General features: G+C 33.3%; 1 protein-coding gene across 4 annotated transcripts in view; it reads left to right on the plus strand.

Moving 5' to 3' along the window:
• Positions 1-26,329, plus strand: part of CBLB (Cbl proto-oncogene B) — a 198,776-nt gene that overhangs the window by 79,017 nt on the left and 93,430 nt on the right. For all 4 annotated transcript variants that reach the window (XM_045540363.1, XM_045540365.1, XM_045540366.1 and 1 more), the window contains exons 4-5: positions 9,158-9,304; positions 25,448-25,604. In XM_045540363.1, coding sequence (XP_045396319.1) covers positions 9,158-9,304; positions 25,448-25,604 — 304 coding nt within the window. The remainder of the gene's footprint in view (positions 1-9,157; positions 9,305-25,447; positions 25,605-26,329) is intronic.

The raw sequence follows: 26,329 nt of genomic DNA on the forward strand, positions 1-26,329 counted from the left end.
ATTTTCATTTTAGCTGGTAGTTGTGAAAAGGATTTATAGTTTTTTCTTAAAGCGTATAGACTTTTTAGTACCAGAGCTATCTAGTCTCTTGCTGACTAGAATAAAAGTGGTAATAGCCCCATAGAATGTTACAGGGCTTTATAATTTAGGTACTACAACCCCCTCCTTTTATAGAGGAAGAAACTTTGGATAAGAGAAGATTTCACTCTTGTTCATGTCATGGAGTAGTGTGACACTCAGAACTATGTCTAACCCCAGCCACCAGCACCATATTTTTTTCCACTATATCCCAGGATTTCTTTAATAAGCCTTGCTGTTAGAAACTTGGAAATCACTTATCCAAGAAGATCCTATTACCACCACTCAGCTATAGAATAAGTTTAACTTTTCCCAGTTTATGAAAGTCTTAGGCCTCTTTAAAATATTTCATTGTTGTTATATTCAGAAAGACTTTTATAGTGGTCCAAGGAAATTGTACTGCTAAGAACTGGTAGATGATTACAGCCATGTTTTTTTAGGATACTTTACCTTTTCATGTTTTATTTTGAAAGAAAAAAAGCTACCCAGTATAGTCTCACTGCTTTAATAAGACAGCATTTCTCTGTGAGGCCATCAATATCTAAATCAGTGTCCTTCTGTTGAGCTGTTCTTATACATACATGTCATATATCTGATTAATGGAAAAAATGTGGTTAATTGAATCATCTCACATGTAGCTATACATTTCTTTTATGATGTATGACAAAGAATGCATGTGATGTGCAAATTTATCTATGTATCTATCATGGGCTTTCTTGGTCCTAAGAATATTTAATTTGAATTATGATTTTTAGGAGACTGTGATAAAGATAGAGTCACCAACTAGATTTAAGGATCCAGACCCCCATTCTGTTTGAGCCATCTTTAGACCATGGACTTAAGTGTTTGAGCTTTGCATTCTCTGCTTTTTATTTTTTAAATATGAAATTATAATTAAGAGGCCCTCTTTTAGGGTGAAGGATGTGGGTGAAAACTAGTGTGCCATTTGTCAATGTGCTACGAGGGAAGGACTAATACTTTTTAGAAAATTGGGAATCAGTGTGCAGGTGGTTTGGGTTGAGTGTACCAGAGATTCTTTTTACATTTGAAAGTCAAGGCAGCCTGGTTACCAGGTACCTTCCCAGGGTGGGGGACATTACATGGGTCTGGAAGTCTATTCATTCTCCTATAGGCACTTTACAGGTTTGCCTAAAAACATCAATATAATTAATAGCTTTTTAATGACATTTTTGTTTCTTGTTGAAAATAGGGCAATTTATAGAATAAAAAAAAGAGAAAAACATTTATCGTAATTCTACCCAGAGGTTACTACTGATAATGTCTTTTTGTGTATATCCTGTATTTTTTCCTATATATACAGTATATTTAAAGTGATACTTAACCTTCTAACAGAACTAAAGTTGTACTGGGCATACTATTTATTAACCTGCTTTTTTCATATCACACTTTCATTTCATTCCCCACCACCACAGCCCCCAACACAGTGTGTTATTTATATCAGATTATGTCTAAAATAAATGGGAATTGCTTGGCAAATTTGCACTTTCTTTTAAATATTTGGATCAACCATTTGAATGGAAGTAATTTTAACCCCTCATTATTTTAGTTTTCTTCTGTTAGTATTGCACAACATGAGCACAAGAGAGATGGCCTATCTCTTTCTTCCTTTTGTGGTTCATTTGTTTTTTACTTGTCCCATTCCAAGAGAACAGGGTGGAAGTGAGACAGAGGTATCAATAAGAGAAATTACCAGAGCCAAAAGAAGGAAGGAATTGTCAGGGAACAATCAGTGTGGTGGGAAACTGTGTTATGCTTCCTCAGAAAGTATGACAAATATGTTCTGTTTACTTGACTTTCTGGAAACTGCACATGAGGGATATAGCATTAATTTCCTTTGTCTTGCTGGTATTCTATTTTACCATTCAGGAAGAAAGAAAAAAAATGATAGGATGAGAAAAGAATAGGTTTGAAGGCTCACAGAGCAAAGATTTTTTTTTTTTTTCTAATTTAAAGTCAAACTCCAGAGTTTAGTTCTCTATTAAAGTAGCTTTTTGTAAAAATTTCTTTTCGCCCAAATTTGGTAGAGAAGTGGTATGAGAAATGGTAGAAAGGTACCCTGGTTCCATGGATGGTAGAAATCCTTTAAGAAAATACTATTTTAGGAGAATTTCTAACTGTATGCTGTTGAGTAAAAACAAAACAAAAGCTTTCCTTGATATGTCAAAAGTAACAAAAGTGGTGGGGTAGGGAATGGAACAAGTAGCAGATGATTAAGAATTTTCCTACTGGGTTTGAGGAAGGAATTGGAAAAAAACTGACCAATTATCTATTTTTGATTCGTATATTTAAAATTAAGGTGGAAGATCAGAAGCAATAAATAATGACTAATTGACATCATTCAGATTGCTACTGGGAATTACAAATAACAAAAATGTGAATCTAGATATTTAAAAAAAATTGTTGCTGCTGTTCAAGGTCAAGTTTGTTTTGTTTGTTCCTGAGACTCTTTTATCATATAACCCTAGGTCACAAAAGTATAGTTTGCATATTTAATGTTTCATTACCAAACAAAGCAAAGTTCTTCTATGTTCTGGTTGTTACTTTCCATTTAGTTTACAGAACTTTCATTGTATTTTATCTTAAAGGAATGAAAGAAGGAATATTTTTCTTTTCTGTCTCGAGAAATAGACTGGTCTATATTTGTAAGATTTATTTTACAAAAGGATACTTGTTACAGATTAGGTTTAATCAAAAGAAGTCCAATATTAAGACAAAAGGCTTTTCTTTATTTAAGTAGATATTGTTAAGATTTTAAACCAGATGAAAGTATGAGTGATCATATCATAATGTAGTAGGTTTTCATAATAAATTTCCCAGATAAAACCAGTTGTTGAAAGCATCAAAGAGATGTTTTTAATCCTACTTTTGCATTGCTGCAAAGTTAAAATAATTGGCTTTAAAAAAATCATTTGGGAATCTATATTGAATATTGAGATAAGGTTTATTATAATCTTTCTCTTCACGCATACTGCTGTCATAGTCTTAAGAGATTTCAAAATCCTACTGAATGACCCTGTTTAACCCTGGAGCTGTCTAATTCTTGGTGTATTTCACCTTCACTCTATGATGGCTATCCATTGTAGGGCCTGCTGCGTTTTGGTCAGAACCAAATTCATCACCCCAGAATTCTTAAACTCCTGTCTCTCTTTTTCTCTTTCTCCATCTCCCTCCCACCCTCTCTCCCTTTCTGATTGCCACCTTTGTTCTGCTTCTATCTCAGCTTTATCCCCACTATGTTGTTCTTTACCTTTGGAAATCTCTAAGCCCCTTAAATTCATTAAGAGTAATATTCTGTCTTCATCTTTATGTCATCAGTGCCTAGACCAGGCCTGGCATATAGTAGGTACTTAGTAAAGATTTGCAGAATAACAACTGAGTGGTTATATCAAACACTTGTTCATTTTTTGCTGTTTATGGAATTATGAGAAGCTACCATGAGGATTGATGATTTTTAATAAGGTGAGGAATGATGGTTCTTACCTTATTAAGATTGCCATCAGTTTAATGGATGATAGTGTTATATGGGAAAAAGAAGAAAGACGACTATAGTAAATATTTATAATTTAAAACAAAAGTGGTAATTAGAATTAATAATAACCAATAACTTATTTATGGAAGGTTTTAAAAATTAAATGTGTTAGATTCTTAGCTACATGTCTTATTTACTTCTTTCAACGACTCAGTGACACAAGTATTTTTATTTAAAATTTTTAGAGAGGAGGAAACTGATTTAGAGTGGTTAAGTAACTTGTTCTAGACTTATCAGCAGAGTAAGGATATGAACCCAGTGCTATCAAACTTAAGGTCCAAACCCTTTAATATAGAATATTTGAAAAATTAAGTAGGGTATCTCATGGGAACTTCCCAAGGGATACTACATTTGAACACGATAGGCATATTATTTTATGCTTGAGTTATGTTTAAATAAAGCATTTGTGAATTGTCATTTAATACTATTTATTTTAGAAGGCAAATATATTTGCCCTGTAAATAGCATTCTCATTTTGAGGGATAGCCTCTTGCTTTTAACTGAACATTGTAGATAACATGTTCATGGGAATACTATAGAGAGATCAAAGTATGCACAAGGTGCATCTCTCCTAGCCAAAATTTTGGGCTTGGCTCCCTAGCCATGCTAGTGATGCATGATGTATTCTTTGGTAAAGGAAATGTTAAGGGCTTCCTTTGATTACCTATTTCAGTGCAGTTTTTTGGACTGGCTTAGTTTACTAAATTTATTTTTAAGCGAGCAGTTCAGTGTTCAGGAAGTAAAATGGAGTACTTTGAAAAATTGTCCTTCCACCTGTGTTTCAGGTTAGATTGTTTCTGGGCACACTCCTGACTTCTTTTATGACTTTGGGTAAACTCTGAGTCTCCATTGTTATTTGGACTTTTAATGTCTGCTTTGTACTCCTCTTAGGGATACTGAAAATTTTAAAGCATTTGGGCAGGAGGGGACGTGTAAGAATCTAGCTTTAAGACTTCCAGAACCCATCTCATAATAGTCTCTATTCCCATGAGGGAAAAATGAAAGGCAAGACTTACATCAGCCTATTCTGCTCACTTACTGAGGAATCACAGTGGTCCCAAGGTCAAAAACAGTGTGAAGTAACTCTCTAAACCCATTTTGGAGGGCACTACGTCAGAAACACAGTGAAAATTGCTCTTTAACTGGATGTGATTCTCATTTTAAGTGCTGCTGTTTATATTCTTTTATGTACTGCCTTTCTTTTTATGTTGAATTTGTTTCAGCTTGTAAAGATTAAGAAGAGCACGTTCTAGCTTTTAAGTGTGAGAATTGGATTATTAATAGTTTTTGGATAAACCATTTCTTCTACCAAAAGCAGAACATTCTCAAAGACTTGGGATCTCACAGAAAAATAAAATGTCATTTAAAGTTTTTCACTAATTCAGCATTTAAAGCTTTTTATTTCCTCCTTGATTTATGACACAGCTGTTTCTGAACGGAAAAAACGCAGGAACTTCATGAAATCTAATTAGATTACATTCTTTGTGTGTCTCCCACATGTAGTGGAGGCTACTAATCAAACCTTGATATTTTTCTATTCATTTTTTGAATTTAATTCAAGAAAAGGTGGTTATAATTAGGGTCCATTTGCCCTACCATATTGTGTTATAATAATCTTTTCATGTCATTTAGTTTCATAATGTATCATCAATTCTTTAGTAGCACTGTGCTATCTGACATCAAACCCGTGTGCTTATGATGTTGGCTGTACCTTTTTAAACAATTAAGACTTGTTCACAAACAGTGGAGCTCCATCATTCCATCAGAGTCATCATGCTAGTTCACTATAGTTGACCTCCACCTTCTAGTTTAATCCACTTTCTAGTTTAACAATGTAACTTGACTTTTGGAGAAATTCATTCATACTGTTTTAAAGAAATATAATATAGATGACTACATCCAGTATAAAAGAGATACTTTGTTGTTACTTGATATTCTTGACATTGTGGATGCATTTCACATTTCTCTATCTTTCTCTCTCTCTTTTTAAATGTAGCTAGCGTTCCTTTTCTATGCCCTCCACTTTATTTTTACTCCTACCTCCTCTCTTATTCAAGACTCCTCTAATATTAACATCTTTAGTAGTTTGCCCAATATTGATATCTAATTTTGATTACCTGGTATTTCAAAATACTTTTCTTCTGAGACTGTTCTAAACAAAATTCCATGCAAAACAGATTTATAAATGGCTCACCTTATAGTAGTTAATGGAAGATACGTGGTTATAGGTAGCTTCTCTTATAAGTGAAAGAATCAATGTTGAAAAATTCCACGTAAAATTAATTAAAATCATAAGATTATTGAGTCTTTTCTTTGTAAACTAACATTTATTTATGTGTGGTTTGCCTGCATTTTAGTGACAGAAACATATTCTCAATTAGTAAACATCAAATTCTTTATTAAGCAGTCATTATTTTTGGTCTTATGACTATGAGAAATCAGGTGAGCATAAGGAAAATTGACTAAGTATGGAAAAGTTACATAAAAGAAAAACCATTTCATCTACAAAGATGTATGATTTTTGCTCTTCTTTCCCCTATGTCTAGACGGTTAGAGATGATTGTATTCTTGGATTTTTTTTTCCAAAATTGGAGGTTATTTAAAAAAATAGATGTCTAAGGGTACATAGTAAAATGGAGAATTAAAGAAAGCATCTACTGCATAGAAAAAATAGTAAACAAAAATAAATCACAGAATCACATAAAAAATAAATTCTATTTGGTATGGTAATATATCTAAATGATGTCAAATAGCAGAATTAGCCATCATACCTTGGTGTAGATTGCAGCCTCTGTAAATCAATCTTTTAAATAATAAGTGTCCAAAATGTTCATTTACATATATGTAGTTTGTGAGTGTATAAATGTTAATATAAAAATATATATATATACACACACATTCTGGTATATGTGAAAAATAAGGTAATATGAAACTGATCCATTCAAATATTCTTACTATGAATTTGAGTTTCTTTCAAGACTAAAGGCAAAATAAATTTTTTCATTGCTTTAGTTTATGCAAACAATCAAATAAAAATGTGGTGATCAACTTTGCAGGAAAAAGAAAATGGAACTGTATACACATTTTATGATCAAAAAGTGATTAGTTATACAGATACAATTGGTTATTAGAGGTTCTAGACTATAAATTATAATATATTACTATTTCTGTTTTAAAGTTTAGTGTCTACATAGCCAGAGGATCAAATGTCCAAGATGGGTAATCATTGGGATTGTGCTTCAGCCTTTAGATCTAACAAGTAAAAATGAAAAACATTGGGATATGATTAAAAAACAAAGAAACAAGGGGATGGAGTGCAACCAATTCACAAAATGAGGAACAGTTGGTTTACCCTAATTATAGCCATCTTGATTTTTCTTTATTCTTCTGTATCAATTGTAAGTTTGGTGGAAAATAAAACCTTTAGCTCAATTATATAAATAAATCTGTTACAGATTTCCTAAAGTGGCTTTATGTTTTCCTTAAAACTCAAATCTTAGAAGTCAGTTGTAGTTTGTATTGGCCACAAGACTTTCCTTGGATATGGTCTAACAGTTCACTTTTCATTCTTTAAGACTGAATATCTCATATCTACCATCATCTAAATGAGAAAGTGTTAACATAGATAAGAAAATTAGGTCAATATCAAAGATTCAATTTATTAACAGAAATTTTACACGTGGATTAGGTTGAGGTGTACAAAAGCGTGGCTGAATCTAAGAAAATGATAGAATGTTTATGTATAACCATAATAAATTTTCAAGTTGTTTATTGTTGCAGATCAAGCATTAAAATAAGACCTAACTTCTGACTTCCATTTTTCATAAATGTTATCATGGATAACATAGGTTACGGAAATAAGTGACTCACTTTGTAGTGGAGATAAAGTTATTGATATTATAGAATATTTCATACTTTAATATTTTCTCCTCATTACTACTTTTCCCACTTTTTATCATGAATATATTTATTCTATATTCATCTTGCATGGGAAATTATATGTTTCTTTTGTAAATACTTTAGAAAGAATGATGCCTGTTGACTTTATTGACAGGTGCAGAATACATGATCTCTTTGGTAACAAACATGGCTTTTTCATTGTTATTTGAGAGTCAGTAAACATAGATACATGAGTCAATATGGGACAAAGTACTACAACTTTCAATGACAAAGGCCTGTTGCTACATTGTATGATTTTATATGTTGTAAATTTGATAGTTTTCCTTGTGTCAATTTTCCTCTATATTTTCTTTGAGCCCTAAAGCAGTTGCTTCCACCCCACCTCCCAACAGACACAAACGTAATAGATGAAGCTTCAAAATGGAAATATATACAGTATATATCTATTGAGTTCTGGTCATTCTAGGTAAACAGGAATATAAAAAAGCACAGTCAGTTTAAAACTGAAAAATTCTTCAGTATTTTGTGTTTCAATTGCTTCTTTTCTATGCAACACTAGCAGTTTTAGACTGATTCACAACATAATGCGGCAAACTTAAGAAATGGTAGGAAGGATTATAGGTGATTGATAGATAGTATTTTGAAGTATGAAGCATGTTTTAAATAGTATCAGAATCCCCAGAACTTCACATAGAAATTAGAATAGTGGTGATACCTGCATCTCCATTCTTAACCATTTTTTTCATACTTCCATAATTGTTTCCTCCTAAAGCAGAGATTTCATCAAGCCCTTATATAGCCTTTTGAAACCATTTTGACTCCCCATTCCTTATAGCAGTACCTCCTAATGAGAGGAGCACGTTAGAATTGCCCTGGGAGCTTCTACAATAATGCACATATCTAGAACCTATTATTAGAAAATCTGATTTTTAGATAGGAGTGGCAAATATATTTGACAAAAACTTTGCGCATTGATTCAGATTCCTCTTTATGTCATATCCCAACCAGACATTCTCACCCTGTCTCCTGTCCTTTCTGCCTGTTCTGTTCTGAATGGTAGTCTGTTCTAGCCATGCCAAACATAAGTATTATACAAATACTTAGTTCTATTTCTTGCTTACAAACTTTTGTACATTGCTATTTCTATTGCCTAGAATACCTTTTTCTTCCGTCTCCTCCCTCCCTTTCTCTCCACGCCAGGTCATTTAGCTGTCAAACAATGACTTGCCTACCTAGATTCTCCTCTAATGGCAAATCTTCCCTTACTCCTCCAGGCAGGAATAGTCACTCTGTCTTGTGTGTGTAGGATTTATATTTGATTATGGTATTTTCAGGTGTCCATCTGTCCTATTAAACTATAAGCTCAGTGATATCATGTAATTGATCTTGTTCTTATGTTAAATGAATGTATCAATGAATAATAAAGTGAAAGCTTGTTGGGAATTTAAATGTACATTATTTTTATGAACATTTTTTTTTAGGGGCATCATTAAGTTGAGGTTCATGATTAACCACCAAGACCTATATTGATGCATACCTAATATTATTTGTCTTGATATGTATTCCTGTTAAAACTGTGTGCATATTGTTACTTATTTTTCTCTTCATTTTTTTCCCTTGTGTCTGCAGACGAAATCTCACAAAACTGTCCCTTATCTTCAGTCACATGCTGGCGGAAATCAAAGCAATCTTTCCCAATGGTCAATTCCAGGGAGATAACTTTCGTATCACAAAAGCAGATGCTGCTGAATTCTGGAGAAAGTTTTTTGGAGACAAGTAAGTAAAAGTCATTTTTATAGTTTGGATCCATCTTTCAGTGGTTACCTAGCCGTAGCTCCAGTTGCATTTGATTTACTTGAGTATTTTGAAAATGTATTTGAGTGTTTTTGATAAGTGTTTTGATTAGTAGATTTTGGTGACACCACCAAAAGTGTGTCTGAATAATGAAATAGTATTTTTAATTATTACAAAATAATATCAGATTATACAGTGTTATTTATTTGTTGAGTATTCATTGAGTTAGTTTGCTCGAAGTAGCAGAAATATATAAGGTAGTGTCTCTGTATGAGAAGCTCATAATTTCTTGTGAGTATACACCTAAGACATATATACAAAATAAAAAGTAGAAGGGAATAGATTCTTTAAAAATGGCATAAATAAATTGCTCTGATAATTTAGAGAACAGTTGCTTCAGGATTGGAGTAATCAGGGACTGCCTCCTAGAGAAGGTGGTGTGCTAAGCTTAGTTAAGATTTGAAATTGAGGAAAGAGAAGGCCCTAGAACCCTGATCTACCATTTCTTTGTTTTATTACACATAGAGTATACACATGAATATGATATAGAGGATAGTATTATCACAAAGTTGCAGTATAGCACAGAGTAGCTGGATAAAGTTGTTTTCCATTAGGTACTTTCTACTCAGCTACAAATTCTGGTGAGCTCAGTAAATAGATAATAGGAATTGAATGTCTAAAGTCAGCATAACTTCTATAAAACTTGCAAAACTTTTACCGAATGTCTTAGTAAGATGTCTAAGAATTGAGGATCATGAGACAAGTGGTTTCCTCAATAACCTTTTAAGGGTCCCTTTTAATGAGAGTGCACCCTCAGAACATCTAGAATATAGGTAAAACCCTGGCAGAATAGTAAGGAGGAAAATTGATTGCTTACACATAGATTATTGTTTAATCCTGTATTAAAGATCTATATTTATCCTTTAACTGATGAAATTAGACATATAAAATGTCGGTATACACTTTACGTTTTAGTGCTTTGATAATGGTGAACTGTAATATTGGTTTTTCTTTTCTTGTTTACAAAGTGCTATTTTTATCTAGAGCTACCACCAAGATTGGGATATAATTACATAGAGTAATGCACGTTTTATTAAATACATAATTTTTGGCTTTAAAAATATTGAAGCCTATTTCCCACATTTTATACTAAAATGGATTCTGAATTATTTCTAGATATTAAAGGAGAAAATACCATTATTGCCATTAACACGGACATTTTGTGTCCTAGAAATCTAGCTATTTGTAATATTCCTATATTCATTCACAAATGTGGTGGAATTTTTTAAAAAAAGGTTTATTCTCATCTGTATTAGAATAACAGTCAAGAGTATACTCATTAAATATTTGTAGAAAGCAGAAGGTCTTGGTAAGTTCAGGATGTAAGAACTGAGGGGGTTTCCTGCAGTTGCAGTTCGTGTGTTAACACTGTAAGCCTAGTGCAAGCAGTTGATAACCTTCAAAATAAACTTTCTCTGAAAGTTTAAAAAAATATAGGACAAATTGTTTGTGGTATTTCTTTTTGAAAACTGAAAATTCTGGTGGGTTATAAAATTGTTTACTTGTCATAAGGTCAGTAAAAAATGGAAAGATTGTTCACATGTTTTTTAAGAGAGGAGTTTACTTTGCTGGCACCTCAAGCCACAGAGAATTATGCATTTGAGACACCTTTATTTTCCTTTATTTATAACCACAGACATCAAGGGACTGAAATTTCTGTTCAGCTGCTACATGAGTGAAATCACTACTCCATCAAATGGAGAATTCTTGAAATGCCGATTAAGTACTCTCCCTGCCTACCAAATCCTTTTGCCTTTGTCTCCTGTTTTCACTAAATTGAGAAAGTTGCTTAATTTGTCTTTAACATTTTTATTTTGTGGATAATAGCCAAATTTCAAGCTACTTCTGGAATTTATACATATTTTTATAGTCATCCAAATTAATGATTCCTTTATTAGATAATTGGAGAAACTATATTCTCCATGGGTTTTGACCTCGTAGTTGCATAGTATCTTACTGAATGAATGAACACATACATATATAGTGTAATCCTTTCAAAGGCTTCTATTATTTTATTTTCATTATGCTTTAATACTAGTTTGTATTTTCCCAAAATTTAGTTCTCCTATGGCAGCATGCCTGTCATTTATCCTGCTACACATCGAGGCCATGTGAGAATGCTTGCATTTAACCTAACCGGTTGGTGCCTTTAAACTTGAAAACAGCATTAAATAGAACCATTAATCCATTCATGAGGGCAGAGTCTTCGGGACGTGATCACCTCTTAAAGGTCTCACTGTCTTACTACAGTCACAGTGGCGATTAAATTTCAACATGAGTTTTGGAGGGGCCATTCAAACCATAGCACTGTCCTTTTTGAAGTTGTGGCAGGACCATCTCTCTGCTCAGGGCCCAAGCCCAGCAACTGAGAGACTCTGTCTCCCTTGAGGCCCAAAGGGAGCCATAACACAACATGTACCCAGGCCAACTGGTTGGGAAATTCTGCATTTGTTCAGTTTTTACGCAGACTATTTTAATATTTTAACAGTTTAATCCTTCTTTTGCTTTTTTAGTCTGTTGGCCTGGATATAGTAGAAATATGTAGGCAAAGAAAAATGACATTAATTGAATAAATGTATCTAAGTACTTTCTGCAAAATGAAACCAATAGCAAACTAAATCTCCACACTCTGGAATAGCAGTTTATAATCTAGAAACTAAGCATGAAGCTCAAAAAGTATATTACTAGCTGTTTTAAAAAAAAAAGAACATTAATGTGATTGGACTCTGAGTAGCTGTCATTTTTCTCAGCAAGTCAGGTAGCATTTCCTGGGCTATGCTATGTACTTCTTGACATTGAGGAGATTTAGACATAAATTTTCAAACAAATTATAATTCAGAAAGGACCAGGGATTCTAACTCTTGAGTCTTCTTACGCATCCTCTTTTCCCCATACTTAATTTAGTTCAAGTTCTCATCTTCAAGTTGAAGTTAAAAACTCTTGCCTGGATTACTGCAATAGCCTTCTGATTGGTCTCCCTATCTTTAATAACAGTCTGTCCAGTTGTTCTTCTTAGTGAGACCAGTTACCTCTCAAAAAAGCAGAACTAATCATTCCAATCTTTTGCTTGAAGTTCTTCCATAAGATTGGATTCAGAGTTAAAGTCTAAATAAAACCCAATTAAAATGACAAGTTTTAGGAAGTGTTTTTTTCTAGCTTAATTTTTTATACTCAGCTTATCTCCAAAGAAACAAACTACTCAACACTCATGTTTCCTCATGTAATGAGGAACACTCAACACTTGTGTCTCATTTTCCACGACTCTATATCTTTGTTTCCCTATATACCCCACTGCTTGGATAGCCAGTCACCCATGCCCTACCCATGGTTACTACTTTGGAAGGTTTCCTTGACTATCCTAACCTAAAGTGAATATCCCTACTCTGTGCCGCCATGTACCTGGGCTGTCATCTGTCATCCTAGATTACAATGAATTGCTGACATTTCCCCATTTCCCAATGACAGATTTCCAATAGGTTAGAAAGTTTCTTTGAAGGCAGAGACTATGTGTTACTTATTTGTGTGTTTTTTTGTTTTTGTTTTTTTGTTTGAGCCTGGTATGTTTCCTGTAACATGGAGCACTAACAGTTGTTAACAGACTATGTGAATAATCAATGGATGAATAGTGTCTATCCTCTGCTCTCATTTTGTTATGCCTTAATTATCTGCAAATTGATCTTTTAAAATTATCATTTACTACAGTTCTACTCCATAGAACCTCTCTTCTCTATTTGTTTCTGTCTCAGAATTTTGACAGCTTTCTTCAAGTCCAGTTCTGAAGTCCCTTTTTCTGGATTTTTCTCACTCATTTACATCCCTCCACATGGTTTATATTAATTACTTCATTGTTTTCCTATTATATTTTAGACACATGTATATTATAGAATGTATGTTTACTATGTGGGTCTTTCCTGCTTGATTACAAGGCTCCGCAATGACTTTTTATCCAAAAATTAGTGAAAACAGATACATTTATTAGAATTATTATATGTCATCCTCTATGTTCAATGCTTTTAGTTATGCTAACTCCATTTTCAGTATAATATTTAAGCAGTTCTTCAAATGATCATTGAATGAGTCCTTTGAATACTGTATATATGTATTATATACAGTATTTGTTGGTTGAATGTATGAGATGTGATGTAATTTTTCTTCTTCTTCTGTCAAGTTGGCTTATTTGGCTGTTCTCTGACCATGTCAGCAATTATGGGTTTCTATGTCTTTCTTCACATTGCTCCTTCCACTTAAAGATTTTTATAATCTCTGGCATAAGAATTCTTACTGATCCCTCAAAGTTCATCTTGCTCAAGAATTTGCCCTATTGTTATTACTAGATCTCTTCTTAAACTCCTTTAAACTATGGCTTATCTTCTGCATTTACTATTTTTATCGTTATATTAAAATTATTTATCTAGTTATCACACTTCCCCTTAGATTATAAGCTCCATGGAATCAGGCTTATTTAGTTCTGCAGTAGCTCAGCACAATGTATAGACTTTTAGGAACTATTGTACATTTAATTCAGATGTGTTGAGAAGCAGAGGAATGTGCATGAGCATGTGAGATGGAGAGATAAAGAGGCAGAGTTTGCTTGCTTGATTATTACAATTGGGAGACAGCGTGTTTAGTGTTAGGTATTCAGATTCTCGAGCCAGGTTGTCTGTGCAGGTTCCAACTGCAACCTTTACTAGCTTTGTGACTTTGGGGAAGCTACTGGGTTTCTCTATCCATCTGTTTCCTCACTTATAAAATGTGGATAATACTAATAATACCGACTAGGGTTATTGTGAAAGTGAAAAGGGCACATAAAACTATGTCTGGCACATTATAAGCTCTCTATGTTATAGGATAATTCATCAATTTAAGCTTTTACTCTTTCTCCAAATGCTATCAGCATATTTATTATTACTTCCACAAATAATATAATTAATATTTGCCATTGTATGATGGAATTTCCACATGCCCTAGCAATCTAAAAGCAAAAACAAAAAAAAGATGAAAAAAAATTTTAATATTATGTGTATCTGTAGATAAAAGATAGGGTTGAAGATGAGAAACTGTCTTCCTTACCATAAAGAAAAATAATCTATTTATAGCTCAATTTATTGCCTTTACCTTCAATTTCCGGGGAAAGTGGTATGGACCTTCTTTGGTTTCGTGTAATTTTCTTTCACTTTTAATAAGAAACAAAGGAAAATGATTTATTTACCTTTCCAGTGAGTGAGATAACATGTTCACTAGATCGATTTTCCCATTAGCTAAGGAAAAAACAGCTTAACTATATTTAATTAAAAGAGGGTATACACAGTAGAAATTAAGGGCTCTTAAAATGAAACTGCTCAACAGATACTCTAGAAAGAAAGGAGAAAGAACTAAAATAGGACTTAACTAATTGCTAATTAATAGTTCTACTAGTTAACCACTTCCCATTGTTGCCTTTTAAAAAAAATCTGAGTATCTTTATGTCAGTAAGGAAAATAAAACCTTGCATATTTATTGGAGCCCTATTTAGTTCAACTCACTGTAACAAGACCCTAGATAGAAAGAACAAATAAGATGCCAAATTATAACTTTCTACCTATAAGTGGTACGTATTCAATTTGGGGAAGACAGGGTATACAAAGATGATAAATGCTTTAAATTAGTTCTGTACCATTAGACAATTGCCTCAGGAATATCACAAATGGTTAATTTTACTAGTACATTGTCATCAATGCTCTTGAGTGATAAGGGCATTGCCAGTGAGCAGCACTTTATTTTGAAAGAAATCTTTTTTCTATGAACAGTAGATCTCAACAGTGGGTTTAAAATACTCAGTAATTCAGGCTTTGTTTTTCCATTTATACAACACAGGCATAGATTTAGCGTAAGTTTTAGGCCACAGGATTTTCAGAATGGTAAATGAGTACTGGGTTCAACTTAAAGTTACCAGCTTCATTTGTCCCAAACAAAAGTCAGCCTGTCCTTTGAAGCTTTGAAGCAAGGCATTGACTTCTCTTCTGTAGGTATGAAAATGCTGGATGGCATCTGTCATTTTAAGGCTACATCTTTTGTCTACATTGAAAATCTGTTGTTTAGTGTAGCCACCTTCTTCATCCTTTATTTTAGCTAGATCTTCTGGATAACTTACAGCTTCTCCATCACCTTGCACTTTTATTAATATGTTGTGGAGACTGCGTTCTTTCTTTAGACCTCACGAACCAACCTCTGCTAGCCTCATACTTTTTTCCTGCAGCTTCCTTACTTCTGTCAGCCTTCACAGGATTGGAGACAGTTAGGGCCTTGCTCTAGATTAGATTTTGACTTAAAGGAATGTTGTGAGTGGTTTGATGTTCTATCCATACCATTAAAACTTTCTTCGTATCAGCAATAAGGCTGTTTCACTTTCTTATCATTCATGTGTTCACTAGAGTATCACTTTTCATTTCCTTCAAGAACTCTTCCTTTGCATTCACAACTTGGCAGTCTGTTTGCTGCAAGAAGCCTAGCTTTCTGCCTGCCTCAGCTTTTGACCTGCCTTCCTCACTAAGCTTAATCATTTCTGTCTTTTAAAGTGAGAGACATATGATTCTTCCTTTCATTAGAACACTTAGAGGGTATGCTAGGGTTATTAACTGGCGTAATTAATTTATCATCGCTGTGATTTTGGGGATAGAGAGCCCCGAGGAGAGGGAGAGAAGGGGAAATGACCAGTTAGTGGAGAAGTCAGATCACACACAACATTTATACATGAAGTTTGCTGTCTAACATGGGCACGATGTGTCCATGTGGTGCGCCAAAATAATTTCAATAGTAACATCAAAGATCACTGATTACTATAACACATATAATAACACTGAATATTTGAGATATAGTGAGAATGAGCAAAGTGTGACTGAGAGACATGACATCAGCATGTGCTATTGGAAAAATGGCACCAATAGACTTGTTAAATTCACGGTTGTCACAAACTTTCAATTTGTAAAATACTCAGTATCCGCAAAATGCAATAAAATGAAGTGCAATAAAATGAAGTATGACTGTAGTTATTTATAGGAGTGGTCAGAGGAGTGCTCAGCATCTAGGGAGAAGCTGGTATTTTGTATACATTGTACACATACTACCAAGGGGCCTTCCAGTCTATTCAGTGGGGAATGCCATGACTGGGCCTGAATTGTTATGGTGTCTGCTGTAGTTCAAAAGACAGTTTTACAGTAACTTCATATGTTAAATAAATGCATTCATGTTTTTCTTACTCTTGTTTTGTTTTTGCTTACTCTCTTTACTCTGAACCCCTCAATAAGTGACATTAACCTCAGTTAAATCACCATAATTTAGGTTCTGGTTCTCATCCTTGAAACTTGATTTTATTAGAATCAAGAGTATGTTTAGAGAGTAGACACAAATTAAATAAACTCACAAACTGATCTATAACACAGAATAATAGTTTTATTAATTCACAGTGATTAATGCCATGATCAGGCAGTTGAGGATGCTTTCATCACTATAGATAAATCATATGTGTAGCCATATTATGCCCAGAAGATTCCTTGGTGAACATGTAATCCAAACAAGGGATAATGATTTATGACCTACAGTAGAGACTCCACTGCTTTGAAAGCTCTGTTCTTTTCTGGCCCTTTGAACTTTTGTTTTCCAAATGCAGAGTTGCACTATTAAAACTTTTCTTTGGAATCCTGACAGTGGGGAAACATTGATAGGTTTTATGTAGGGAAATATTCACACTCATGTGATAGCTGGATCGCTCTTGCTACCGTATGATAATGAATTTGAGCAGTGGTCTCAACCCATTTGATTGTACAGGCGTATTTATTGCCCATTATGAAAGATTTGGACTACTTAAGTTCTAGGTTCTAGGTTGTACTCTAGTAATAAAATTCACAGTGTATACTGATGTCACCTAGCCTTCTTTGCATCCTCTTAGGGGAATCAGTGTTCAGGGACTAAGTATAAGAAAGTCCTGTTATGCTAGCCACTGCTCTTGCTGTGAGTAACGGAGTCCTTTGACTCTGACCCAGAAACCTGGTGTCCTCTTCCACTATACATAAATCTGTAATAGGCCAACTTGTTAGTTTGCAAGTAGGGTGGAATCTCAAACTCTGCAGTTCTTTGGGATCATGTTCTGTTGGTAGAGAAAATATGACTCAATAGCAAAGTAAATAAAACTTTTTAAAGTCAATGTGTAGGGATTTGTTTTTCATAAATAGACTACTAATAATTAGACTCCTTATTTTAAAATTTGATTATTAATAGGAAACACAATAATTATTTTCCCTCTATAGTTTTGTTTTGCTTTGTTATTCCTCAGTAACAAAGGAATTATTCAAAATATCATCAGTAGTTTCTCTTATTAAAAGGAATTTTTGGGTGATCTAAGCACAGTAGGATATACACAGTTTCTCCTGTCAGAGTTTTAGAAGTATTGTTGAAAGTTATTTCTTTTGTGGCAAATTATCTTATGCCTCTAGGAGTCTTTGCCCATTGCTTCTTAACTTAATTGACCTATGTTGAGAGATTTATGAGGAATTTTGTTTTATTACTGGCTTTTATTGTTTGTTTGTAAGGCTGAGCTCCTATTGCTAAAGAGAAGATCATTTCAAAGCCTTACTTAAGCCCCTCTGTGGCAGGACTTTCTAATTTTAGAATATATAATTTTCTAATTTTATTTAATCTGACCTCAGCAGATCAAAGGCATCTTGCCATGACCCATGAGCTATTGTATTGCATGAACTTACCAAGTATTACATTTTCAGAGAAAATATACTAAAGAAAAGTTGTGCTTCAGAAAGCAAAGAACAAATATTCATTAAGACCAGAATCTTTCTATTGTATGGTTAGTGGCTTCTAAATAGAAAAATTAAAAAATTACATATTTTATGGATTGTGCTTATAGCTCCTTTTCCAGTTTTTTTCACTAATAAACTTTATTTTCAAAGTCAGAAAACAAGTAGAATTATGTGCAAAGTAATTTCATGGCTACAGTAAGTTTATTATTTAGTATGTCCAAAGGTTATAATGTGAGACCAGAAGTTAAAAAGCATCAAATGTATCACATGACTGAAGTTATTGAGAAAATGAGAAATAATACTAAAGAAGACTGTTCCTGCAGTCTTATAAAAAATGTTATGATTCTAGATTTAAGTTTCAGAATATGGAAATGAGAATGATACTTGTCCACTGTACACAGAAGTGATGCTTATCTACACTAAGGACAAAATGTTATGAGCTTTTGACAAAGAAAAAGAAATTTATCACAAATACACAGTATCTTTATCTTTCTCTGTGAATATCAGAAATTTTCATTTATGAGAAAGAATGGCTAGATCTAATTAGGACTATCCTTGGTAACCATGGTTACCATAATATCAAAGATGATTTGTTATAAGGCAACTATTTGACCAGAGTAGTTTTGATAATGCTCTTTCTGTGGCCTGCTGGAAAACAATTGTTTTTCCCTCATTGATGGAAAAGCAAGGTCTGAAAACAATTTATTTTCATATCATTTAAGAAATTGAGTCATTACAAAAAAAGATTGGATTTAAGGAATATCTATATACAAAATGTCAATGGGCTTAGCAATCACAGTGTTAATATTTTACATCTGTAATGAAAATCAAAACATATCATATATCTTATGAGTATCTTATTATCCTATGAACAAAGCTAGCCCTCAATTTAAAAGTACTGACACTGAACATATTTTTGCTGATCAAGGTGAATTTTCTGAAATAATTCAAATAAAATTAAAAATAGAGATGGATTACTATAGATAGAACAGATTTTCTTTTTGTTTAAGATCAAAATAACAGTAGATATCCCTTAGCAGAATGGATTTCAAGCCTGCCACCACTACCACCACTACCGCAAAAAAAACAACAAACAGCAAAAGAAATATGTTGATTTCCTTGTTTGTATTGTGGCAGTTACTTTGTCCATTTCCACATTTCTTTGTTTTTTTTTTTAATCTTAGATTTTTAACATAATATTTTTCTAAAGTTTAATATATAAAGTTTAATGTACATAGAGAAAAGTGCAAAAATCATAAATATGGGGTGACATATTTTTACAAAGTGAACGCACTAATGTAAATGCTACCCAAATAAAGTAGCGTATTACCTGCATCTTGGAAGACTCTTCCTCCCAAACCCCCAGCAAGTCCCATACAGTCATTGCCTGCGCACAGTGGTTCTGACATGTAGCATCATAGAATCATACATAGTTGAAATTATACACATTATGCTCTTTAAAAAAAAAAACTGACTTCTTTTACTCTTTCTTATGTTTATGGAATTCAACTCTGTACTTGCATGTGGCAGTACTTTGTTCATTCTCTTTGTTCCATGCTGTAGCTATACCACAATTTACTTATTCATTCTATTGTTGATGGGCATTGGAGTCTTCCTCTTTTGGATTATTATCAGTAGTGCTGCTATGGACTTTTCTTGTACATTTTTAAACATATCTATACATTCTGTTGGGTGTACATGTAAGAATGCAATTCTTGGCTCCTAGTTTATGTAAAGTGTTACCTTTAGTAGACCTCCAAAGTGTTTTAAAAAGTTGTACCAGTTTGATCACCCATGAGCAGTGCCTAAAGGTTTCTGTTGCTCCATATCCTCCTCAACACTTTATAAAGTCATTTATCTTTTTTATTAATAAGTCATTTCTTTGGGGTTGAGTAGGATTTAATTATATTTTTAATTTACATTTCCTAATGATGATAAAATTGAGTACATATTTGTATATTTATTGAGCATTTTGATTTACTTTTATTGGGTTTGTGAAAATTGTTTGCCCAATTTTTATTAAGTTTGTTCGTATTTGTTTTTAGAAGTTTTTATATATTATAGATGTAAATCTTTTAATGATTATACACATATAAATAATTGCTCCCAATATGTGGTTTTCTTTTTCAGTTTGTTAATGATATCTTTTCGTGAACACAGCTTTTTAATTTATATTTTTCCTTTCTGCTTTGACCGTTTGGCTTCTGTTTAAATTTTTTGCCAGCTCCAAAATAATGTAATATTCTCTTATTTTCTTTTAAAAACCTTTATTGTCTTACCTTTCATATTTAGGTCTAAGATCCATTTAAAATTGATTTTTAGGTGTGGTGTGAGGTAAGGGTCAAGACACAATTTTTTAATATGTATATCCATTTGACCCAGTAGTGTTTATTGAAAACAGTATTTTTTTCTTCACTGCTGCTCACATATAATCCAGATGCATTTGTTTCTAAAGTTTAAGTTTTGTTCCATTTGTCTATTTGTCTATCATGTGCCAGTGCCATACTGTCTCAATTAATGTAAAGAATGAAAGCTTGTCAGTATTGTTCTTACTGAAGATTGTCTTGTTTATTCTTGGCTCTAGACATTTCCCTGTAAAGTTTAGAATCAGTTCATCAATTTCTACTACAACAATACCTCCTGGGATTTTTGCATGGTGTTGTATTAAATCTTTAGATCAATTTGGAGAGAATTGACATCTTTAGTTTGCCAGTCCATTAAAGTGTTATAACCCTTTGTTTTTGTCTTTTGTATAAAGACATAGACTGTGTATGTGTGCGGTGTGTGTTATGGCTTTCCTCTTTTGTTAACTTTATTCCTATTTATTTGGTATTTCCAGACAGCATTGTGAAAATCCTATGGTTAAAAGTTTTATTTTATAGTTATGTATTGCTTACGTATAGAAATGCAGCTGATTTTGTGTATCAGTCTTATATTCAGCAACCATGTTCAAGTCTTTGATTACTTCTCATAGTTTAATCTGTAATTTTTTTTGTATTTTCTGTATATAAAGCTATGTCATAGGCATACACTCTTTTAGTTTTTGTTTTTAATTGAAACTTCTATGATCATATACTTTTTAGTCTTAGAAGATCTTTTATTCCCTTAATCTATTAGAGTATATTAAAAATATGAAAAGAGTTAAAATCATGAACAAATCCAGAAAATAAAAAATTTTAAAAATCACTTGTACTCCTTCCATAATCCAGTTATTATCAATTAAAATTTGTGAAGCTATCTCCAGACTTTATAGATAGTTTTGAACATTGCATTATAAAAGACATATTTTTAAAAATTCTATTCCCACTTAATAATATGCCATGGACAATTTTACATGGCAACAAATATTGTTCTGCACAAAAAATGTTACTAGCGAATATGTTTGTTTTTAAGTTGCTGCTATTATAAACAACACTGCATTTAAGAGACGTGCGCATGGGTCTTTGATTCCTGTATATTTCTTGGAAATAATTTCCTTAAACTTCTAGAAGTAGACTTTCTGGGTCAAAATGTATAGCCTTCTGAAACTTGTTGCCACATTGCCTTGTAGATGTGCTTTGTAAATTGTCCTTCACCCCAGACGTATATAAATGTTCTTGCTTCCAAATACTTTAGCCTTTGTTGGTATTCACATCTTTGTTATATGGGAATGTTTTGTGTTTTTCATATTAGTTAAAAATAAAACCTATAGCCTTTTATGCACTAGTGGTTTCATAAAAATATTTCACCTTTTTTTTGGTATCAATCTCCTAACATTTTCTATCCTCTATTCTTTTTACTTTTGTCTTAAATTGGCGGTATTTTCAAATTAAAATACCTGGTACCCTCCTCCACATGTACACAGGAGGAAACAAGCCTGGAAGATTGAGTGACTTGTTAGTTGCTAACCTGCTGATATTTTTTTAGTTTTATTTTCCTATATCTGATTGATTGTAGTTTCTTTGAAAGGATACTCTGTTTTTCAAGATCTTTAAAGATAATTACTCTTATTTTTTGGTAGACAGACTAGGACCCATTATTGAATAACAGAATTACAATATAGTTTTATTTGTTACGCTCTTATCATTCATGACATATTAACAGAACTATAACTTCTTTTAAAAAGTTATCAATAGATTTCTATGTAACAGAATGGTAGTAATTCATTAATAAATGGCTAAAGATCCTGAAATTATATTATTATTACAGGTGCATATCTATCCATTGGTCTTGTATCCCAGGCTTTGTAGATTGCTAGTTACTTGTGCTTTTCAGTGTATTATGAAATTAATTCAACTTGCAATTAAAGTAGTTTATAATTGCAAAGGTCAAATAGAACAGATTAAAATTAAAGTTTTTGATTGGTGAGAGCTTGGAGCTTATTGGCTCTTTTATGTTCTATTCCTTTTCTTTCTCTTCTTCTTTCTTTTTCCTAGGCCTCTGCCAGTGCACTGAAGTTTCTACATATTTGTAAAACAATTTGCCATTAATGTTTTCTCTCACTTCACCTCTAAAGGAAGAGGTAGTAGAAACCACTGGTCTTGTTGCTGAAGGTTAATTAAAGGTGTGAAAATTCATACTCTCCCAGTCCCCTTCCTCCCACGTACCTCAGAAAAAAGAATGTGGTAGCCACTTAAATCCCCTTCAGAAAGTTTAAATTCTGTTGCAATGGTTTTAGAACAATCTAAATTTTGTTTTTAAAGATGTCTTTGTACTCTGTTCTATTCTTCATTCATTAAGCCCCCTTCTCACTACCATTCCCCGTCACCTTCTACACATGGTGGGTGTTGTACTGAGGTAATGAAGGGAGGGGTATCTGTTGTACAAATGTGTCCATGTGATAAGCTAACTGAGTAGTGCCTGGGCTTCTTAATTCCTGTCACTGCCCTTAATTAAGGTTCCAGTGAATGCCTGTCTGGACTTTAGGTTTATCATAAGTAAACTGATAAAGGTCCTTTACACAAGTACTGTGGGAATATAGCTTATCCTTTTGTAAATTATTGTTCTGAAGTAGTATGTTAAGACAAAAATTTGTAGAAGTTCATCCATTTCGTATAATGTGCTCAGAGAAATTACTGGGTACTCAGAAGCGTTGTGAGCTGGATTTACTTTAAATACAGGATTAAGATAATTTTTTTTATGGTAACAGATATGGAAGGTGTCTATTTCGCTGATTTTTTTTCTTTTACTTTGTATATTTTATATACAACATAAATATTGAAGGTTTCTATTTAGCCACTTTGTGTTTCATACTTTATATTAAAAAATGCTTATTTTTTCCATACAAAAAGTAAAATCTATACTGTTCTTAAATCAGTAGTTCTTTGATTACAATTTTTTTCACTCTGAGTATCATGATTCATGTCCTTTATGCATGTTGAGTATTTGAAACTTCGGTTTGGAAAATAAAAACGTGGTTCTTAGGCACTGTTTCCTTGGTAACTATAATGAAGCTGAACATAATTGAATATTTATACTTAAGTATAAGTCAGTAGATTTCTAATATTCTTAAAATTTTTCCCTTTTTTCTTTTTTGTTAAACAGCAGTATTTTGTTAACCTTAATCAGAGCCTGACGTATGTTTCTTCTAAATGGCATCTGATGTGGTGTCTCTCCTCAGTTCTCTGTGGTTTCCTGTTTTTTTCATACATAGAAAAGCCCTTTGAGTATTAAGCCTCACATTTTTCTTCTTTTAATGGCACATTAAACCTAAACTGTCTTATAAATAAATACAGCATAGTATTGTAAGCCTATCTCACCTTCATTTATGCCATTTCCAACAGACTCCTCCTCTGAAATTCCTCCAGCTCTTACTGTGTATCTATCAACTAGCATTTCTTTATATATCCTCTTCTGGATGCTTTAGCATTACAGATCTTACTTCTACCCCAAACCTGGTATATTCTTCAAAGACAGAGATGATGATATCTTTTATTTCTATAGCTTTATTTATCCAATAGTGCTTTTCTTTAGCATTGAATAGATGTAGTAGATTAGTGACTCTCAAAGTGTTCCCCAGACCAGTAGTAGTTCAGCAGCACCTAAGAACTTGTTAGAGCTGTAAATTCTCAGGCCCCACCTCATTGCTGCTGAATCAGAATATCTTGTGTTGGGGTCAGCAATCTGTGTGTTAATAAGCCCTTCAGATGATTCGGATGCGTGCTAAAGTTTGACAACCAGGGCTAATAGATAATTATTGAATGAATATCAAAATTGAACCTTTATAGTGATGTTTCATTGATAAGATTGGTATAGGATGGGGCCAGGCAATATTTAGTCTATTCTACCTTAGTCTTTTATTTCTCAAGAGACACTGGTAAAGAAAAGCCCAAGATTTAAATATTTGTTATCTTACAGCAAATATTATAAGGTAACAAATGTAAGGGTGTATGTAGCTCTTTTGCTATTGTATTGTGAAAAACTGCAGTTCAAATTCTTAAAAGTATGGATGGTTTCTTTCTTCTACCTAATCAGGAATAGACATTTAACATTCTGAAAAGAGGAAGAGTGAAGTAAGAAATGCATACTAGATGTTACTAATTTTCATGGTGGAAAAGAAGGTGGGTGGATGTTGGAATCTGATCAGGTAGGAGACAGATTGGGAGAGGACTTTTCTCTGGGTATGATTCTGTGCTCTTTTAAGTTTTTGAATGATGTGAATATATTACATATTAAAATATTTGTTGTATTATATTTAATAAAAATAATAAAGAGGTGTTGGATTTTATATAATAAATTTCCATGAGTTAACTATTGTGGTTGGTTAAAAAAAATTAGAATTTCCTTTCGCATTAATATTAAAGGTTAGATAACATGTGTTTTTCACCTCTGCAGAAAACATCAGGATGGTAGCAGAAATGTCTTCATGACTTTCCACCTTAACCTTCTCGTGCAGTGAATAAAAGATTTCTACTATTATATGGACCCATCTTCTTGTAACTATTTTAAGAAAATAGAGGAGAATTTAGTCTTGATTCATGGTTAAATAACCTTGTATACACAAATGAAGAGGTCATGACACACAGGACTTTGACCAAATACTTTCTTTCAGATGTTTTCCTAGAGATGTCTTGATAGGCAAGGACTGTTTGAGAGAAAAATTGATTTAGGTTTTTGTCATATTCTTAGCAAATGCAAAATAATTGAGTTAGCAGAACCCAATCATATGTTCTGAATTATGAGCAATATTCTCAACTATTTGTCTTTTAATACAAATATAATTATATTAATTTTATAATTGAATTGTTCTCTTAAATGACACTTGATTCAATTACTCATTTTTTTTTTTTCCCTTGCACAGAACTATCGTACCGTGGAAAGTATTCAGACAGTGCCTTCATGAGGTCCATCAAATTAGCTCTGGCCTGGAAGCAATGGCTCTAAAATCAACAATTGATTTAACTTGCAATGATTACATTTCAGTTTTTGAATTTGATATTTTTACCAGGCTATTTCAGGTAAGCTTATACTTGCTTAGTCTATCCATTCCTTCCTTACCTCCCTCTCCCATCGTTCTCTCCTTCCCTTTCTCTTTTGCTACCCCTCATGCCCCTCTCCCTATCTCTCTCTCTCTCTCCCTCCTCCCTCCCTCCCTCTCTCTCCCTCCGTCTGTCTCTCACACACATACACACAAACGTATGGAAAATAATCTCATTCTTGGTAGCCTATAATTTTACAGGTATGTTTTGGTCATTGCTATAAGTTGAGGGTGAGCCATCTCGATTTAGTTTGGAGTATCAGGTGTTATGAGCCTGGTGGCTGCTTGTTAGCTTTAAATTCATGCAAAGGAGATTTGTTTTAAACTCCCTATTTAGTTTCTCACTTTACTTTGTTTTTTTTTTTTTTTTTTGAGACAGAGTCTCACTCTGTTGCCCAGGCTAGAATGAGTGCCGTGGCGTCAGCCTAGCTCACAGCAACCTCAAACTCCTGGGCTCAAGCAATCCTACTGCTTCAGCCTCCTGGGTAGCTGGGACTACAGGCATGTGCCACCATGCCCGGCTAATTTTTTATATATATATATATTTTTAGCTGTCCATATATTTCTTTCTATTTTTAGTAGAGACAGGGTCTCGCTCTTGCTCAGGCTGGTCTCGAACTCCTGAGCTCCAACGATCCGCCCGCCTCGGCCTCCTAGGGTGCTAGGATTACAGGCGTGAGCCACCGCGCCCGGCCCACTTTACTT

The sequence above is a fragment of the Lemur catta genome, chromosome 1 (genome assembly GCF_020740605.2).
Source record: "Lemur catta isolate mLemCat1 chromosome 1, mLemCat1.pri, whole genome shotgun sequence".
In the NCBI taxonomy this organism is placed as follows: domain Eukaryota; kingdom Metazoa; phylum Chordata; class Mammalia; order Primates; family Lemuridae; genus Lemur; species Lemur catta.